This window comes from Eulemur rufifrons, chromosome 7 (assembly GCF_041146395.1).
Source record: "Eulemur rufifrons isolate Redbay chromosome 7, OSU_ERuf_1, whole genome shotgun sequence".
Taxonomy (NCBI): Eukaryota; Metazoa; Chordata; class Mammalia; order Primates; family Lemuridae; genus Eulemur; species Eulemur rufifrons.
Genome location: NC_090989.1, coordinates 53,278,543 through 53,298,345, shown reverse-complemented (window position 1 = coordinate 53,298,345; position 19,803 = coordinate 53,278,543). Strand labels below are relative to the sequence as shown.

Below are 19,803 nucleotides of genomic sequence, written 5' to 3'. Positions count from 1 at the left end.
AAAACAGGCAGGCAGGCAGGTCTTTAAGAAATAGCAGTTATGATTACTGTACCTTAACTTAAAAATAAAAAATGTCATTTTCATCTTTACTTATCTATAAAATTGGATTCAGAAACGATGGATAGTTCTTGTGTTTTAACAAAAAAGAAAAGACAAGGCAACGTTCTGATTCTGGGATATGAACTCAAATGTGAAAATGGAGGGAAAAACATTTACCCAAATTATCCAAATCTTGTAATCTTAACCTAGAGTTGAATTACGTAAAATGTACAGAAAGAAAAATCAGGAAATTGTTTGAAAAGTGAAAGTTAATTTTATGGTTTGGCAAATCATTTAGAGATTAGGGGAATTTTAATACCTGATAGTTGAGAAAAGACTGGGAATAATAATAATTGTAAAGGGAGAATTTTTTTTTTAGGTTTTTTTGGTTTTGTGATAAAGGTAACACTAAAAAATGGGAACTGACACTAATTATATATACTTTGTTTTCTGGCTCTGCATAAGGGGTAAAATCAATTTAATATTAGTATTGAGTTGTTTTAGCTATAGTGAGAACATGGTATTTAAATGACCCTGTGCCTAGAGCTCTGCCAATTTTCTACTGCTGGATTTCTCCGCCTTGAATCTTTGGAACCTGAGCGAATGAAACTTTTGTTCTACCTGCTGTTTATGCCTACTGAAAAATCCCCTAGTTTTAGATTTGGCCTCACGTCCCAAACAGAATATAGAGAAGGCCCACAAAGTAGAGAAATTTGTTTTAATCCCTCTGCCACATATTCAGTGCGTAGAATAGTACCTGGCGTACTTTAAGCACTCAGTATTGATTTAAATAAAAAAGTCACCCACCCTCTGCACACCTCAAGGCCTCTGAAGGCAGAAGTAAAGAAGGAGCCCATGTATACATTAAAAATGTCTTCTCTGCCAATCTAAAGGCCTCCTTTAAAAGAGGCAGTCTATATGCTACATGTAATAATGTTCCCTGCAGATGACCATGGGATCAAGATAACACCTGTGTCCTCTGGCAGCTACTTCTGTCTCTTGTGCGAGTTCCTATCCAACCTCTAAATACTGAAGTACCCTGAGGTTCAATCCTTGGATATGTCTTTTCTATCCATACTTACTCCAGTATCATTTAGTTTCAAGGCTTTACATGTCTATCTCCATCCAGCCTTGACCTCTCCTTGAACTACCAATAATAAATTCAATAGCCTACTCATCCTCTCTCAGATGTCCAGTATATATCTCAACATAAGCTCAACTGAGATCTGGATATCTGCCCCTCCCCACAAAATGGCTGAAGCAAAGCCACCCAGCCAAGTCAGGCCTTGATGAGACTACCTGCAGTCAGCCACAGACCCGTGGACAAGAAATAAATGCTCATGGGTTCAACCACTGAGTTTTGAGGTGATTTGTTATCTAGCAAAAACCAGTGAACACTCTACCTTATCCAAAATTGCAACACCGTATCTCAACTTTGATATTTCCTATTCCTCTTCTCTTTTTTCACCGTATAACACTCGTTATTAACATTCATATATTTGCCTATTTTGTCTTATCTACTGTCTATATTCTCCATTAAAAGAAAAACAACTTGAGCAGAAATTTATGTCTATTTGATTCATCAATGAATCTCCAGAACCTAGAAATGTACACAGAACTCAAATATTCATTAAATATACGCAAGATGAAAGAATGAACAATTAGCCATGTTCATATCCCTATAATTCCCATATTACAACATTCAGTATTCTATAAACTCTGCAGTTCTGTCAAAACTAGAATTCATGTCTTCATTTAGACTGACTCAATATGACTTAAACTCTGGTTACAAAAGATTAAACATTTAATATTAAATATTCAATTGTCATATTGAAGACAATTATGTTCTTTTTAGGTTTTTCCAGAAGAATAAAAGAGCTAGAAATCCCTAAACTTGAGTTATAAGACCCTGAGCAAGTGTGGTTTACTTCCTTTAACACTGTTTCCTGAACTATAAGTTACGGGAAATACCTAAGCCAAATACAAAGTACACACAGTAACAAAAATTTACAAAGAACAGGGGTTTTAGGCCAATCCTTGAAGAATTAAGGATAATTAATATTTTATCCTAAAAAATATCATGTGTTCCTACAGCATTCTTTATTTCTCTTAATAGCACTTATTCTGGTTTGTACATATTACTAATAGACTCTAATCTATTTGAAAAAGACCTGGCACTCAGTAAATCTTTGCTGAATGAATGACTATTAGCATTATACAAATGTATTTACCTGGCTGGTTAAAATGATTATACCTTTATTAAAAAAAAGAGAAATGCAGATGCTCACTTTAGCTACTGTGTTTTAAAAAAATTGGGGCATAAAATAAATGTTTTTTATTAAAAAATACAGTATCGAAATATACTAAGCCTTCAGCTTTTAAAAAACTAGAAAAAGACCAAAATAAATAAAACATGTATGTATATGGATGGAATAAAGATAAAAGGAACTCAAAGAAAAATGAAAATGAATAAAATGAAAGTTGGTCCTTACAAAGTTGAATAAAATGTACAAACTTCTAGAAAGCCAAACAAAGAAAAAATAGCATTAGAATGAAAAAGAAAATTTAAAACTACAAAGAGATTAATAGATTTATTAGAATACTGAATGCAACTTTAAATCAATAAATTTTCGTGCTAAAAAATTTCTATTTCCAAAATTAACACAGCGAGAGGTAGAAAAAATTATCAGATCCATAACTATAATAGAAATTCAAATATTTGCTGAAGATCTACCATTAAATAAGCCATCAAGCTTAATGATTTTATGGGCCAGTTGTATACAGCCTACAAAGATCGATAATTTCTATGTGATTCTCATTATTCCATAGCATAAAAGATGAAATACTTCCAATTTATTTTTCAAAAGTGACATAGCTCCCAAATTTGAAATGAGAGAAGAAAAAATTATTGAAGATTCTCACTTGTGAACATAGATTATAAAATCCTAAATAAAATATCAGCAAATCAAAACCTGCAGCATAGCAAATATAGAGTTTGTTACTACTACCTGTAGGACCCTGCGCAAATTACTTTACTTTTCTGTCTTAAGTTTCTTCATCTGTACAGTGGAGATCATAATAGTATCTACAGTATGAGGTTGTTATAAAGATTAGGTAGGTAAATAGAGTCTTTAGAACAGCACTTGGCATGTGGCAAATGCTCAATAAGTGTTAAGTATTATTATACCAAGAACAAAAAAGCAAGATAATCCATTGTTATCATTTTAAAGAGGAATATAAAATACATATAAAATATGTAAATGTGAACATTTGATAATTTTTAGATTTTTTTTTAGACTAAAACAGACATGAAGGGCAATCTTCTAAACATGATAAAGAATATTTATCACAAGCTAATAGTACAAATTATACTAAATGTTAAAATACTGGTCATTCTCATTAAATTAAGTAATAAAACAAAGATGTTCAGTACTAACATGACTTTCCATATTTTAGAGATTACACTAATGTGACAATGTAAGACAACAAATACTGAAAGAGACAATGATTTGCAGATACATAGGTACAAAGTCTAAATACATAAAACTCTATGAGAGTTAATAAGAGATTTTAGTCAACAAGCTGGATTAAAGATGTACCAAAAATCAGAATCTTTTGAGTAGCAATAACAAATTAAAAATTTATAAGAAAAAAAGAGAACCTACTCACAAAAATTATATAATACCCAGGAATAAACTTAATGAGAATAGTATAAGACTATATGACAAACTATTTAAAATTTCATTGAACATAAAATACACCCTAAGTACTTTCTATTAATGACCTCAGCAGCATCTATAGCTCCTCAATCATTCAACCTAGAAACTAGGAATCCCTTCTAGACTTATCCTTCTCCTCACTCCTCACATTCACAGTCACCTAGTTCTTCCTATTTTACCTCATATATTTCTCAAATTGGTCACCTCTATTTCATCTCCATCTCAATTATCCCGGCTATACTTTGGAAAGACTCTAGCATATTAGTCTCCCTACTTCTGGTCTTATCTCCCTCAAAATCATAGCCTTGCAGTTGCCAGAGTAATCAATCTAAAATACAAACCTGACTAGATCAGGGCCCAGTTTAAAACCAGAGATCACCACTGAATTCAGGATGGAGTCCAACTTCAAGGCTCTTTGTAGTCAGAAAAAAAGAAAAAAGATATATTTTTTAGGCATTAATAAAATTTGCAGCTGTGAATGGCAAAATGAAAAAAAAAAAAAAAAAGCCTTCAGTCATCTGGACCCAGGCTCATCTCTTCCTCCTTTTCTTCTCTCTTTTTAGAGCCTAAAAATATGGCTCTGTGTTTCTTAAATTAGTATATGCAAGTATCTCTGATTAAAGATGTCAGGACTTCAGCTACAAACACAATACATCTTACTAAACTTACATCAATTTTAGTAAAGGTTTTATGAGAATCATTATTTGATATTAAAATGAATACAGAAGAGAATGCAAAATTTGCATGACTGCTTATTTTTAAATGCAAAATTTGGAAGAGAGATGCCACTTAAACAGCAGGCAATTTAGAGCCTTACTTAGAGATGATGATGACACACCTGTCATAAGTGAAAATCACACTACCAAACTCTTATCATTGCATTTGCCAATGACTGTAACTAACACCAAGAACTTAATTATGCCAGGCAACAGTTGATTCTTCCGGATTAATTCATTTTGTAACTGTCTCTAAGACCTTATATGGCCTCATGCTACTACTACCTCCATCCTTGTTCTCTTTACTCCAGCCACCTGGCCTCCTGCTGTTTGTGGCACATTGTCATACACCCACTTCAGGGCCTTTCATTGCCATTTTCTCTATCTAGAAACCTTTCCCCCTAGAAAGTATGGCTCTCTCAACTCCTTGAAGTATTTCCTCAAATGCTGCTTTTTCATTGAGGTCTATCCTGACTTTCCCATTTCCCTTACCAATTACTAACAGTATTCTGGAGCAATAACCCCTGAGCAATAACTCTGTTCTACATTTCTCCACATGTAATTTTCCTTACTTGCTTATTGTTTCCCTACCAGAATATAAGTTCCAGGCCAGTTGGATTTTGTTTTATTCATTAAACCTCTAGTGCCTAGAAAGGTGTCTAGCATGTTTTAGACTCTGAATGATTTATTCAATGGACAATCTTATGAAACAGGTACTACTCTTGGCCGGATTTTTACCTTTCGAAGAGACTGAAGCAGTGAGAATTTGCCTACCGTCACATTGTCACAGTTAAGCTAGGATTTAAAAGCAACCTGGTTCCACTCTTTACCATCACTGTATGGTGCCTCTTATTTATGTGGTGAATTTCAAAAGTACTGTATCTATCTAGTATGTTTCCGTTACAGTTCCTTAGCAGTAGGGCTGCGGTCCCCAACCCCCAGACTGTAGCCCGGTATGAGTCCCCTGCCTGTTAGGAACCCGCTGCGCATCACCGCCTGAGCTCCCCCACGGGCATCTGTGGAAAAATTGTCTTCCATGAAACTTAGGAACCAGGCCTCCCAGCAGGAGGTGAGCTGCAGGTGAGCAAGCAAAGCTTCATCTGTATCTACAGCCGTTCCCCATCCCTCACATCACCGCCTAAGCTCCACCTCCCCACGCACCCGTCTGTGGAAAAATTGTCTTCCATGAAACCGGTCCCTGGTGCCAAAAAGGTTGGGGACCAATGTAGTAGTGGACACTTTCCCATACTTGTTTATAAAATGACTGAAAGCATGAATGAATACATTAACTACCCAAAGATTTTTACATGAATGTCTCAATTGGTTAAAACATTTTAAGCTTTCAGATTTAATTTTAACATAATTTTTAAAAGATAAATCCTGCCTTAAAATATTTTGTGATGCAAAAATATGTTCTTTGACAAAACATAATTTCTAATGAACGATGTAATTAAATGGACATGTACCCTATTCTTACAATTTTCTACAGCCTGCATTTTAAAGCTTTATTCGACATCAGCACACAGTAAGCAGAAAGTTCCAGAACCAGGTACCTGAGTGACTTCATCACATACACATACATCTCTGATCAAAAACCGCAAATAGTGCCATTTTCGTAGATACCGAGAATGATAAAACAATCAGTTATGCCAAATAGAAAGACATCTTCACTTACAAAAACTGACGCTAATGAGAACACCCTCCGGCGCAATACCTGGCCCAGGAGTCACCCTGAGGTAGCCTTCTACAATAAGTTTGACAAATACTATCCTAAGGGCCATAAAATGCCAATGACCATGGGTTTACTCTGAGAAACAATCATTCCTGGGCAGAAGGGGTGGACGTACGAGAGATTTAAAGAAGAGGCCCCTCCCAGGCCGCCTCAACATCTCAGGGCCCAAACATTCTCGTCCTCAGATCTCACCGTGTCTAGACTAGGGGGAAGCGACCATGTCTCAGGAAGAGGATGATGCACAAAGGAATAACCGGCCATCCAGCGTGAGGGCCGAGGACGTACACGAATAGAGCGCACAGATGAGGAAGAAGCCTCTAGCGCCTAACCGCCCCTTCACGGGTCGGGCCAGAACAGCGTTTCTCGCGAGATTTCCCGTCTTCACGGGATCCTCAAGCTGAAACCTCGCGGCTTCTCAGATAAGGGGGCTCGGAGGGACAGCTCACAATCTCCTCTACGGACCCTACAGAGCACCTCCACCACAGGCCCACCCCGCCAGTTTCCAGAGTGGTTCCCCAGAGTTCCTAGGGCTTCCGGAACTCAACCGGAACCGGAAGCTTCTGGGAACGAGGGGGTGGGGCCGAAAATCAAAAAAAGCGCGGCGAAAGTCGGAAGCCCGAACTGACTAGGTGGTGGTCCTTGGGGGCCTGCGGACGATCCTGATGGACTCTACCGCCTGCTTGAAGTCCTTGCTCATTACCATCAGTCAGTACAAAGCCGTTAAGTCAGAGGCGAACGCTGCTCAGCTTTTGCGGCACTTGGAGGTGAGGCTCTGGGATGCCGGGAAGAGACGGGAATGCCCCCTAGTAATTCTTAGTTCACGGTGAGGCAGGGCAGTGGCGGTCCCAGCGTGGGAAAGAAAGGACAGCCCGTCGCTCCCTCAGCTGTCTTTTTGTCCTGGTAAAAGCGAGTGAGTGTCAAGATTCAGCTCCCTGCAGCTAGAGGGATGAGTGCCTACTGAAGGCTCTAGGAAGAGAGAAGGTGGGACAGAAGGTTGGGAAATTTAGGCTGTTTCGGGAAGGTAAAGGAGATAGCTCCGAGCCGTATCTTCTCTTCCTTTGCTACTTGTTTTGGTTTTTCCGTCGAAACCACGCTCTCTCAATAGACAACGATTCTCGGGGACGGAGGTGGTAGGGAGTCATGATTAAAGCTTGTTTTCGCCATTAGGTAGTTTATAGTTCAACCTGTTGCTTACTGCTCTTATTTGAACTGGTGTTAAATTCGAACTTGAAAAATATTATCTCAACGATTCTTTATTAAAAAGTAATCTCCCTTACTAAGCATAATCTTTTTTCTTTACCAAAATATATTGCTCACAGTTCTTTGATTCTAGAATGCTGAATTGCTTTCACTGTTTCTAATTAGTATTAGTTCTAGTGATTTGCATCTAGATTAGTCTGTTTTAGGCTCTTAATCTCCTGCTGTCCTTTGTTATGCATTCATGGAATTCAAACTAACCTTGACCTTCGTTTAATTAAAAAAAAAGATTAAGCTCAATTAAAGTTTATTTTAATTCTCTGTTGAAGCTCTCCTCTGTTAACATAGAATTGAACATAATTTTAAAATGTATTCTCTTTGTTATATTAACCCTGTGGTAAAAGGCTAACGTACCAAAGACTTGTAAAATACTACAGAGAAAAGATAATTTCCAATGATACAGCAACAGCAGCCTTTATTAAAACTGGAGTCTTTGTTTCCTTGATCTTCGCTGTTGTCCCTCTTCTTAGTACTTCAGGTGCCCATCTCCTAAGTACATTTGTTTCCTTTTTTTTCATTTGTACTTATAAAGGCAAGTGAGTGTCAAGGTTCAGCTCCCTGCTGATGATGAGTGCTTACTGAAGGCTCTAGGAAGAGGGGAGGTGGGACAGAAGGTTGGGAAATTTAGCTTCTCAGTTAGGATAGAACAGTAGCAAGTGAATTCCAGAAGCCACAGAATAAGCAAAGCCATTGATTTTATTTAAAAATTAGGATTTAAGCATTTTAGACACTGATCTGAAACATGAATTACCTCTCCGAGAATAAACAGGTTGTAAATCTGAGTGCAATGTTATTGTTAATTGAGGGAAACTTCAGAGAAATTTGGGGTTGATGCTGTGTTTCTAAACTTTCAAGGAGTTTACAGAAGACTCTTCCACCATTGATACGAAGGTATGAAGAGGTTGAGGTTACCACTCCTAAGGACATTTTTTTGTTATTGAGAGGTAACATACGTACAGTACATGAAGTGCATTAATCGTAAATGAAGAGCTTGATACTTTTAACATATGTGGACACTTGAGTAGCTACCACCTGTATCATGATATAGAACATTTCCAGCACCCCATAGGGTTTCATCATTGTCCCTCACATAAGTTTCAGATAAGTGGACTTGTACAGTATGTACTCTTTGTGTCTGGCTTCTTCCTCTCAATATGTTGCATATATACCAGTACTTCATTCTTTTTTATTGCTGTATAGAATTCTGTTGTAAAAATATACCACACTTTATAGACGGTCTCCTGTTTATGGGCATTTGGGTTGTTTCCAGTTCTGGGTAGAATTATGAATAAAGCTGTCATAAACAATTCATACATATTTTTGTGGATATATGCACTCATTTCTTTTATACCCCTCAGAGTAGAATTGCTAGGTCATAAGGTAGGCTTATGTTCAGTTTTAGTTGAAACTGCTAAACAATTTTCTGAAAGATTATACCATTTTACCCTCCCACTACCAATATATGAAATTTGCCATCATTCATCCACACCAACCCTTGGTGTTTTCATCTTTCTTAATTTTAACCATTTTGGTGGGCAATATTTGGGTTTTTTTTTTTTTTTTTTTAATGAGAGCAACATGTGAGGATACAAAGAGAGATGGGTGTCATGTGAAAGTTATTCATTCTTCTATACTTCTGCCATACTTTGTCTTTATAGTCCCTTGTAGAACCAGGGCTTTGAATATTTTATGACTGGCAAAGCTGATCTGATCTGATTCTTGGTGCTGGTGTTTCACAGTACTAATCTTGTGTAGTGATTAAAAGCATGGATTCAGAAACCAAGCTGCCTGGGTATGAATCCCAGTTGTGCTCCATTATGATCACTGTGTGCCTCAATTCGCTCGTCTGCAAAACAAAATAGTAGCACCTATATTATAAAGTTATTATATTATGAAGATGAAAGAGTTAACATATGTAAAGTACCTAGATCAATGCCCAGGCCAGAGTAAATGCTATATAAGCATTAATAATTATTAAAATAAAGTATTTTTACATTAAGACATTGAGTATATATGAGTAAAGGGAAAATTTGTAAAGCAGTGTTTCATTTTGCCTTGTACTAAATAATTATTACGTGTTGAACTTATGTTACTGAGATACGTATCCAGTCCTGAGGGGAGTCATGTTTAAAACAGAAAATTTCTTAATCATCCGAAGGGCTAGATTTAGAAATAGGCAAAAGGGCATTGCTCAGAAGGTTCCCTACCCTAAAATATCTGTTACTGATGTCTATAATTTCATCTTTGGACTTATTTGTTCAGTCTTAGAGACTTTAGTAATGTTAAAATACATATTCCTTGAGAATAAATAATGTGACAACTCTCTTAACCAGGAACACTTTAGAAGAAAAACTGACATGTAGATGAGGGAATAAAAGAGGGATACAGAAAGGAAAGCTTAGCACAGCAATCCCCAACGTTTTTAACAACAGGGACCGGATTTCGTAGAAGAAAATCTTTCCACAAAGTGGGCCTGTGGGGAGGAGGCCTTGTGAGCGAGGGGAGGGGCTGAAAATACAGATGAAGCTTCACCAGCAGCTCACCTCCTGCCCTGCAGCCCCAGGTTCCTAAGTTTCATGGAAGACAATTTTTCTGGGGCGGGAGTGTGGGGGAAGGGGGCAGCAGAGCTCTACAGCCCGGTCCTTAACAGGCCACAAACAGGTACCTGTCCGCAGTCCCGGGGTTGGGGACCACAGGAGAGGGATGCTAAAGCATCCATTTAGGTCTGATCTTTTCAAATAAATGTTTAGAACAGATTTAGTCTTATTGTAAAGTAACTAATGGTTTTTCATCTTTATAGAAAAGATATGCTTAATAATGAATACATTTGTAAAGCATTTTGAAAATTCATGCTTTCTAACAACTGGTTATGGCCTTCAATTCCAGCTTTACCTTCTCTCTTTCTCTTGCCCCCTTCCCCGCCCCTTGTGGTTTATAAATCATAAGAAAAGAGTAAAGAATGGAATACCAAAAATAAAATTTTTCAGTGCCTCGCCTGCTACTTAAAAGATTCTTTTTTGACTTCCTTCTCTGTAATCTCTTAACTTCTGGGATCACATATTATCTTTGGGAAAGAGTGGAAGAAGTAATCCCATAGTTATCCTTTGGACTTTATTTTCCATTCTCTTCCCTCAAAGTAGATGGAATGAGTGTACTGAAATTCATTGGTAAAATAAATATATTGGTAGTAGAGTGCGTATTTATATAGTTTATGTCTTCATGGCATGTTCAGTGTAGTGTGAAGGGTAACTTGATAGATACTCAAACTTCGCTAACTTGTAAAACAGAAATATAACATACTATAGGATAGTGTTATAGGCAAACCTAACCTAGGTGGTGTAAGAGGTTTAGGAAAAGCGTCCTGGAGGAAATGAATTTAAACTGACATCCAAATAATTGCTTTAGCTAGTGAGGGAGGGATTAGGTAATCTTCTAGGCAGAGGTAACAGCATGTGTGAATTTTTGGAAGAACTGAGTTTTTCATTTGAAATGGAGAAAAGATGAAAATTGTCAACTCCTAACCAACACATTTTGTTTACTATTTTATAGGTAATTTCAGGACAGAAACTCACACGACTATTTACATCAAACCAGATATTACCAAGTGAATGCTTGAGTTGCCTCGTTGAGCTACTTGAAGACCCAAACATAAGTGCTTCACTGATCTTAAGTATTATCAGTTTGCTGTCTCAACTAGGTAGTCCATTTAGTTTTCTCTTTTTGAGTTTTTGGGAGATGTATGAATTTAATATTTATTAAAGTGCAAATTTAGTTGTAGATTCTCTTGGAGAACCTACATTCAAAAGATTTGAGGTCCTTCATTGCAGGACCTCTCAGAGGTGATGTACATTGTGAATCTCTTCAAAGAAGGGACTGTATGCAGTATTTCTTATAATTACTGGATCAAAGAATCTGAAGCATATCAAAGGTTCAATTTTCTAAAGAAAAGAATGTACTTTGAGAAATGCTGGACTACTTTTAAATTAAAAAACAAAACTCCCATACACATAATGCCAGCATTGAGTACACCAATCAGAAAGTCATGCTACCAATCAAAGAATCATCTTTCTGTGATAGACTGCATTGAACTTAAGACCTAAGGGTAAAAATGCTGTTGGTTATTCTTATTTTTTTCTCTTATCTTTAGTTTTTAAATGTTCGTGTAATGGTCACTTTTTTCCCTAATTTTGGGGGGAGATTATTTCTGTGCATGATTGTAAAATTACCATATCCTTAGTATAAAAAAATCCTAGGAATCCAGAAGTATTAACACAGCAGCATTTTACAGTGAACTTCCTTCAGTGATAGCAATGTTTTTATCTGTGCTGTACAACGTAGTAACCATTGGCTGCATGAGTCTGTCAATCGTTTGAATTATGGGTTGTGGACTGGAGAACTGAATCTTTAATTTTTATTAATCTAAATTGACATAGCTACATGTGACCTAGAGGCTACCAATTTAGACAGCACAGATATAGAGTAAAATGGGAAGAGTCTTTACTCGTTACCACCAACCCTCATCATTTCTACCTTTGGGGATAAAAATCTCATTTAACGGTTTGATATATATGTCCTTCCAGACCTTTTTCTATGCTACAACAAATAATTTTAGATCTTTATTTGATTATTGTAACACAATGGTATTGCAGAACACTAGGTGTTTCTTTCTGTGTAATCTTTTTAGTAGCTACCTAGTACCATATTTAAATAGTACTATAATTTATTCAACCATTCCCCTAATGGTGGACACTCATGTTCTTTTTCAAGTTTATGCTATTAGAATCAATAGTGCAACAAATATTTTATGTAATTTTGCTCAAATATGTATATGTTTCTCTTAGATAAATTCTCAGTGGAATTTCCAGATCATTTTAAACTATTGTAGCCATTACTAAATTGCTTTCCAAAAAGACTTCCAGTTTAAATGAGAATTCCAGGCACTTCCAACATTTAAATATATTAGAAAGTTTTAAAGTCATAATCTTTTTATTCATTTTTAAATTATACATATTTTAATTAAAATAGACATTTTAGAGGCATTTTGGATTTAAAGAAAAAATTGAATAGATGATTTTTATTTATTTTTTATTTTGTTATTGATACATAGTATTCATACATATTTATGACACCATAAATATATGATGTTTTGTTATATGTGTAGAAGGTGTAATGATCAAGTCAGGGTATTTAGGATATCGATCACCACAATGGATTTATCATTTCTATGTGTTGAGAATATTTCAAATCCTCTCTTCTAACTATTTTGAAATGTACAGTACATTGTTGTTAATGCTAGTTACCCTTCTCTACTAGTCAATGTTAGAACTTATTTCTTCTGTCTGACTTTATGTTTGTATCCATTAACCATCCTCTCTTCCCCACGTGAACACCCCCCTGCATCCTTCCCAGCCTCTGATTACTGTCATTCTACTCTCCACCTCTATGAGATCAACTTTTTTAGCTCCCACATATAAGTGAATACACGTGATATTTGTCTTTGTGTGTCTGGCTTATTTCACTTAACATAATGACTTCCAGTTTTATCCGTGTTGCTTCAAATGACATTTCATTCTTTTTTATAGCTGAATAATATGCCTTTGTATAAATATACCATGAAGTGATAATTTTTTAATAGCAAAATTTCCACAAATATGTAAAGCAAGTTTTTCATTTGATATTCCACATAGAGAAATCATTTGAACTACTGGATTGGAGGGTATTGATAAATAGCCAAATCATACTTTATTTTTTAAATGATAAAATTCTATGAAATAAATATTATTTTTATTTCATCCATGAAGACCACATATAAAAATGATGCATTTTGAGCTATTTTATTTTAACTTGCAGCTGTAGATAATGAAACCAGAGACTGTCTTCAGAATACATACAATCTGAATAGTGTGCTGGCAGGAGTGGTTTGTCGGAGCAGCACTTGCCACAGTGATTCGGTGTTTTTGCAGGTATACATGGCCCCATAGTATGCTGTCACTTAACACCTGTTCCCCTTTCCGTATTGTCAGATCAAAATTGATAGTATCTATCATAAACTAACGTAGTGTATATTCTGTTATATACCGTGTAATCAGGCTCTGTTCTTGTCATTAAAAGCTGGTTACACACACATATACTATTTAAATGTTTCTAGAGAGGGAAAGCTTACCCACATCTAGCACCATTATTGAAGAAAAACAAATCTACATTATAACTGCTTTGACTTATAAACACAGATGTCTGTGTTTTGAAATGTAAGCTATTCATATTAAAATTGTAATTTGAGTTGGCATCTAGTCTCAATCTGTTGAGAAAACATTCTACAAAAATTAAAGCTATAGATATACTCTTATTTCACATAGATTGAAAGCTCTTATACACATCATTATTTCATTAAATCCAAAATGTCATCAGTTCTAAGAAAGAAAAATATCACCAATTAAACTGATGTGCAATTTTGGAAATGGTAAAATGTGAAAAAAAGAGATCTTAGAATTGATAGTATATGTGTGTGTTTCAACCTGCATTCAAGTTTAAGATGATTAAGTGAACAGTTTATGCAGATGCCCTGTTTGAGATAGAATGTGTAGAAATGTGTGGGTAGGGAGATGAACCTTTAGGTTCTTCATAGTCTCATTAATTTGTGTTTGAAAAAAACTGTTTTAAGAAATGGAAAAGTTCTTGCCCTGACCCCTCCTTCCTAAAATGATGACATGCTTATCATTTATATGCACAATACTCCATTCTTGTGAACAGGCAATGTTTCTACAATGTTTATATTCATAACTATTTTCTTGTTTTTCAGTGCATTCAGCTTCTACAGAGGTTAACATATAATGTCAAAATTTTCCATTCTGGTGCCAATATAAATGAATTAATTACATTCCTGATAGATCATATGTGAGTATGCAATCAAACATGTAACCAAATTGTCTATTGGTCTACTTTTAAACTAAAACGATGTGACTGACCAATTCTTCTTTGATAGTTTTTTCTAACTTTTTAAAATTAATGAGACTCCAATTCGTGTTTGCTCCCCATAGATGATTTTAAGGATCAAAAATTGTAAAACAGCTCTAATTTTCATAACAAAAATTTGTGAGATGAATTTATTTTGTAGAAAATAAATTTCATTGTAGGGAATGAGAAAGAAAGCTAGCAAAGAATAAATATAAGAGGTCTGGCTGAGACAAAACTGTGATTTCCTCAAGCTTTGATTAGCTACCCAAGCATTAAGTTAGATTTTGGAAAAGATTCAGGATTGAGTTTTTTGCTAAATGGTGTACCAGATAAACAAGAAGACTTGCCAGAAGTTATTCTGCCAGAAAGAGGTTGCAGAAAAAAATCATTAAAACTGATAATTGTGTGTTTATATTTAATCTTGATAGAACATACTGATAAAATAGCACATGGTCACTGACAACTATTTTCATATTTTCATGGTGCAATTGAATAGGATAATTTAGTTTCAAAGCATGAAATAATCAGAGCTTGACTGGCTTCACATATTAATTAGATTTTTTGCATGTAAAAAAAGAATTGAAATGTATAAACTACTATATCATTTTGACTAATTTATAATGAACTTAATGCTTTTTGTCTTTTATGATTTTTCTTTAAACAAAACACCAATGTGAAACTACAGTCAATCTTCTGAAGATGAGTTAACAATGCCTTGTCTAGGATTATTGGCAAATCTTTGTCGTCACAATCTTTCTGTTCAAACACACATAAAGACACTGGTAAGAAATCTATTGTTTTTTCATGTTTCTTATTTTGTGGTAGGTTCTATGCTTAAAGAAAATTTTATCCGTCTTTTTCTTAAAAACAATTTAATAAGTAGTCTTATGTCTCATCAGCTAACCCATCAAAGCTAATGAAGAGTCAGACTGACATATAAATAACTTGAAACACTTCAGCCTTCATGTGTTGTATTGAAGACTCTGTGTTAAGGGTTAATGCGAATATTGATTTCTAAAAGTTTTCCCTCACCATAGCATCCCATTATTTGTCACATTGAATAATACCAGAATTTCTAAATTATTTTGTGGTAATAGAAGGGAGGTACATCACTGGCAGTCCCAATTACCTCCGTCTTGTTTTCACAAAATCAATGCAGATCCACCAGAAAGACCCATGAGTAAGTGCTCAGTATCAACCACCAGTACTTGTGGTAAGTGAAGGCACTCGAATGAACTTAACTGAACCACTTTTAGAAGTATATTAAATCAAGAAATTCACTGATTCTTTAAGGTGCTTTGTGAACAATTTCCCTGCTATGACAGAAAGGTAACAAAACTTGGCAAAAATTCATCTCTCACTCATTTGCACACATTTACCAAATTTTTTTTTCTCTAGATGCTCTTTGTTTGTAATTGTCTTTGAATTTAAATTTCTCTCTGATCTAAATTTGTTTTGTAGAACATTTATCTTTTAAAGGTGACAGTCATTTCTTAAGAGTTGATAATGATGTTTAATAAAAATCTGCCCACTCTGTATAAGACAGACTTTTTTAACTAAAATGTAAAATTCATAATTCTTTATTCTAATTTTAATTTTTTTTTCCCCAGAGCAATGTGAAATCTTTTTATCGAACACTTATAACCTTCTTGGCCCATAGTAGTTTAACTGTGGTTGTGTTTGCACTTTCAATATTATCCAGTTTAACATTAAATGAAGAGGTAGGGGAAAAGGTAAATATGATTTTTGAAGTTAATTCTAAAGTTTATAGTCTCTGATATTTTACAAGTCATTGAGGCATTTTTTAAATATTTTAGGATGGTATCAACTTGAATTTTTTTGTGTAATATATTTTTTCTAATTTGTTTTTAAGCTATTTCATGCTCGAAACATTCATCAGACTTTTCAACTAATATTTAATATTCTCATAAACGGTGATGGTACTCTAACTAGAAAGTATTCAGTTGACCTACTGATGGACCTCCTTAAGAATCCTAAAATTGCTGATTATCTTACCAGGTATGACTCACTTTAGTAAATTTTAGTACTTCTTTTTTTTTTAACCAAGATGTGTTTGTGATACATAAAACTGTCTTAAATAAACTTGAATTGTAATGATTCACAGTAGACTAAATTGAAATGTTTTGATGTGCTTTACTCTTACTCTGTTTGCTTTCCTAAACTGAGATGTAAATGTATAACAAGGGGGGTGGGTATGTGTGTGTTTCAGGCTTTGTCTTAGATCAAAGCGTTGTATCATTCTTCAAAATATAGACATCTTGACTTATCTGTTTTAAAACCAGTGTTAAAACTTGAGCACTGTAATTCTTTGGAAGAATCTTTATTTTTATTATAGGAACATTCATGTCAGTGTGTGTCCTTTTTTATTTTTTTGCATAAAAATTGATAATTTTTCCTTTGGTGCATGCTTCTTTTGTCATAGGTAAAACAGGAACACATGTTTATATGTCCTTTCTATCTCAGTGTATTTCCTGTGATCATTTATATTTTGAGATCGGGCAGTAACTGTTTTCCAAAGAGGCTTTTTGCATTCTGAGTTAAAATTTTCCAGTGCTTAAGCTGCTTTCTGGTCTTAAATTAGGAAATTATTGAAATTGTTTCAAAGAGGTAAATTAATTCATCATCATAAATAGGAAAATATTTATAGAGCCCCTGCTATGGTTAGGCACTTAGCAGCAGCAGGATGTGAACACATAGTCCCTGATCTTCAAGGACCATAGAATCTACAAGTTAAAAAGAAAAATGTAAGCACTAGGGCAAAATTGACCACTATTCATATGGTAACTGATACTTTGCAAAACCAAGAGGCTTTCACGTTGGCATTTCACTTTTTCTTCTCTTTAGCATCTCCAGGAGAGTTGAACTCTTTGTTCCAGAGTGCCCTCCCTTGACATGCCTTCTCCATCTGTTGTAAGATTCTCCTAATATCCGTGTATATCTATTCTGGCTGCCAGATAGTGCTTATTTAACAGCTTACATAGTAAACAGAAAAATTCTTTTAAATATTCCTTTTCAGGAAGACAGAAAGATAATCTGGTTTAGCATCAGAAAAAGGTTGCTTGATCACCACTTCTGTAAATATCTCAGTTCAATTATCTATTTTCTTCTCCAGAATCACTTCTGGCAAGTCTTCTTGTTTATCTGGTACACCATATAGCAAAAAACCCAATCCTGAATCTGTTCCAAAGTCTAACTTAATGCTTGGGTAGCTAATCAAAGCTTGAGAAAAATCACAGTTTTGTCTCAGCCAGACCTCTTATATTTATTCTTTTGTTAGCTTTCTTTCTCATTTCCTACAATGGCTCTTTCAAATATGTATTACTTTCCTCTTGCTACCTTTCACACAGAAGATGACCTTATCTTTGTTTCACAGAAAAAAACAAAATAGAATTCCATTTGATTAGCACTCCCTCAATTCTATGCACCTGGATTTATACCAAATTCTTACTTAGTTTCATCCTGTTTCACTCATAAACATATCCCATTATTCTATGCATTAAGTCTCATTTTGCCCTGTCTTGAGTAGCTGGAACTACCAGTGTGCATCACCACACCTGGCTAATTTATTTTTATGTTTATTTTTTGTAGAGATGGGGTCTCACTGTGTTGCTCAGGCTGGTTTCAAACTCCTAACTTCAAGAGATACTCCCACCTCAGCCTCCTAAAGTGCTGGGGTTACAGGCATATGCCACAGTGCCTGGCCTTCAATTTGTCCTATCTTAAGCAGTTTCCCCTATCTCTTTAGTGCTTCCCATGCAATAGATTCTTCTCATGTAACTTAGAAATATGCTGAACTTTCAACTTCTTTGACCATATGTCTCTTTAAAATCTGTGACCTCCTATTGCATTCAAGGTGAATATCCAAATTCTCAGTATACCTCTCCATAATCTGGTCCCTAACAATATCTCAACCTTATTTCTTCACACTTTCTTTCTTATGTTTTTTGCCTAATTATATCAAGAACGTACTAGTAATAGAAATGCCCTTTGATGTATCTTGTGCTATTTCCTCTGGAGTATGTCCTCTGGAAGGCTGGAATACTTTCTCCTTTATATGTCTAACTCCTATTCATTCTTTTTAAGCTCAAATCTGAGAAGCCTCGCCTGATCAGGCCTGCCCTGCCAAGTCTAGGTTTGATACCCATTCTCTGTTCCATAGCATCCCATACATTCCTCCATTTTAGCATTATATTTTGTGTTACCTTGTATTTTATATTTTGAATTACCTTTCTGTCTGCCTCCAGCTTTACACTGTGAGCTCTCTGACAGGGTATCATTCTCCCAGCTCTTGCATATAGTATAATGTAAATGGCACCTCTGATACCTCTTGGAGGTGTTCAGTACAGACTGCTGCCCCTTACTTCTATATCTGCAGAGCCTAATTTAATGCTTGGCAATTTTAGGTACTTTATATAAATAAGTAACTAATTTATTAGCATTTTCCTATGTCCTTTGAATTTTTATAAACTGAACACAATCTTTTTAAAAAAAGGCAATTGAGGTACTGAAAATTTCAATGATTTATAATATTTATTGGCACATGAGTTATTGTGTTTTAATAAATGACAGGACCAATTTATGTATATTATAGGAGTAAGATATGTTCCAAGTTTTAAGTGTAAACTTTACAAAGAAGTGTGTTCTATATCAGAAGCCCAAATAGATAGATGACAGAAAATACACTTAAATTTTATATTAATTTTGTAAATAAATCCCTTTTTGATGTATTGATTTTATAATTATCATTTGTTGTATACTTTTATTTTATACCTAGGTATGAGCACTTTTCTTCATGTCTTAGTCAAGTACTAGGTCTTCTTAATGGGAAGGATCCTGATTCTTCTTCAAAGGTATGTAAAAACATGACTTCTTGTTTTAAACTTTTTACACACTATAATATGCAGAAAAATCTAAATGCACAGCTCTCTGAAGTTTTACAAACTGAACACAGTCATGTTACCAGTGTGTAGTTCAGAGAGTAGAACGTTACTGGTACTCTATAACCCTCTTTATGCTCCCTTTTAGTCAGTACCTACCCATCCGTATCCTCTGCTCTTACCAGGGATAACCACTGTACTGACTTACAACAGCACATTTTTTTCTATATTTGAACTTTATATAAATCATATGCTCCATTTTATGTTTAGATATGTTCAATATTATGTTGTTAGATTCATTCATGTTTCATATAGTTGTAAATTGGGGGATTTTTTAGACAGGAAGTAGGATTTATTGGTGGGCTGGAATAAAGAGGAAGCAACACAGTGGAAGCCCTTGTTGAGTGCAGACCCACCACTTGTCCAGGGAGCCATGATTAGTGATGTATTTGACCCCCACAGCTATCCAGAATGAGCCACTTCTCAGC

The 19,803-nt window shown here is 35.1% G+C and overlaps 2 protein-coding genes across 2 annotated transcripts in view; one reads left to right on the top strand and one right to left on the bottom strand.

The window, feature by feature from the left end:
* DZIP3 (DAZ interacting zinc finger protein 3) overlaps nucleotides 1–6,680 on the bottom strand; it is an 89,035-nt gene extending 82,355 nt beyond the window's left edge. The window contains exon 1 of the mRNA XM_069472579.1: nucleotides 6,399–6,680. The gene's annotated coding sequence lies outside the window, so the exon portion shown is untranslated. The remainder of the gene's footprint in view (nucleotides 1–6,398) is intronic.
* A 188-nt stretch (nucleotides 6,681–6,868) lies between these two features.
* CIP2A (cellular inhibitor of PP2A) overlaps nucleotides 6,869–19,803 on the top strand; it is a 37,001-nt gene continuing 24,066 nt past the window's right edge. The window contains exons 1-8 of the mRNA XM_069472578.1: nucleotides 6,869–6,970; nucleotides 11,013–11,160; nucleotides 13,314–13,426; nucleotides 14,263–14,357; nucleotides 15,103–15,199; nucleotides 16,028–16,150; nucleotides 16,291–16,436; nucleotides 19,213–19,288. Coding sequence (XP_069328679.1) covers nucleotides 6,869–6,970; nucleotides 11,013–11,160; nucleotides 13,314–13,426; nucleotides 14,263–14,357; nucleotides 15,103–15,199; nucleotides 16,028–16,150; nucleotides 16,291–16,436; nucleotides 19,213–19,288 — 900 coding nt within the window. The remainder of the gene's footprint in view (nucleotides 6,971–11,012; nucleotides 11,161–13,313; nucleotides 13,427–14,262; nucleotides 14,358–15,102; nucleotides 15,200–16,027; nucleotides 16,151–16,290; nucleotides 16,437–19,212; nucleotides 19,289–19,803) is intronic.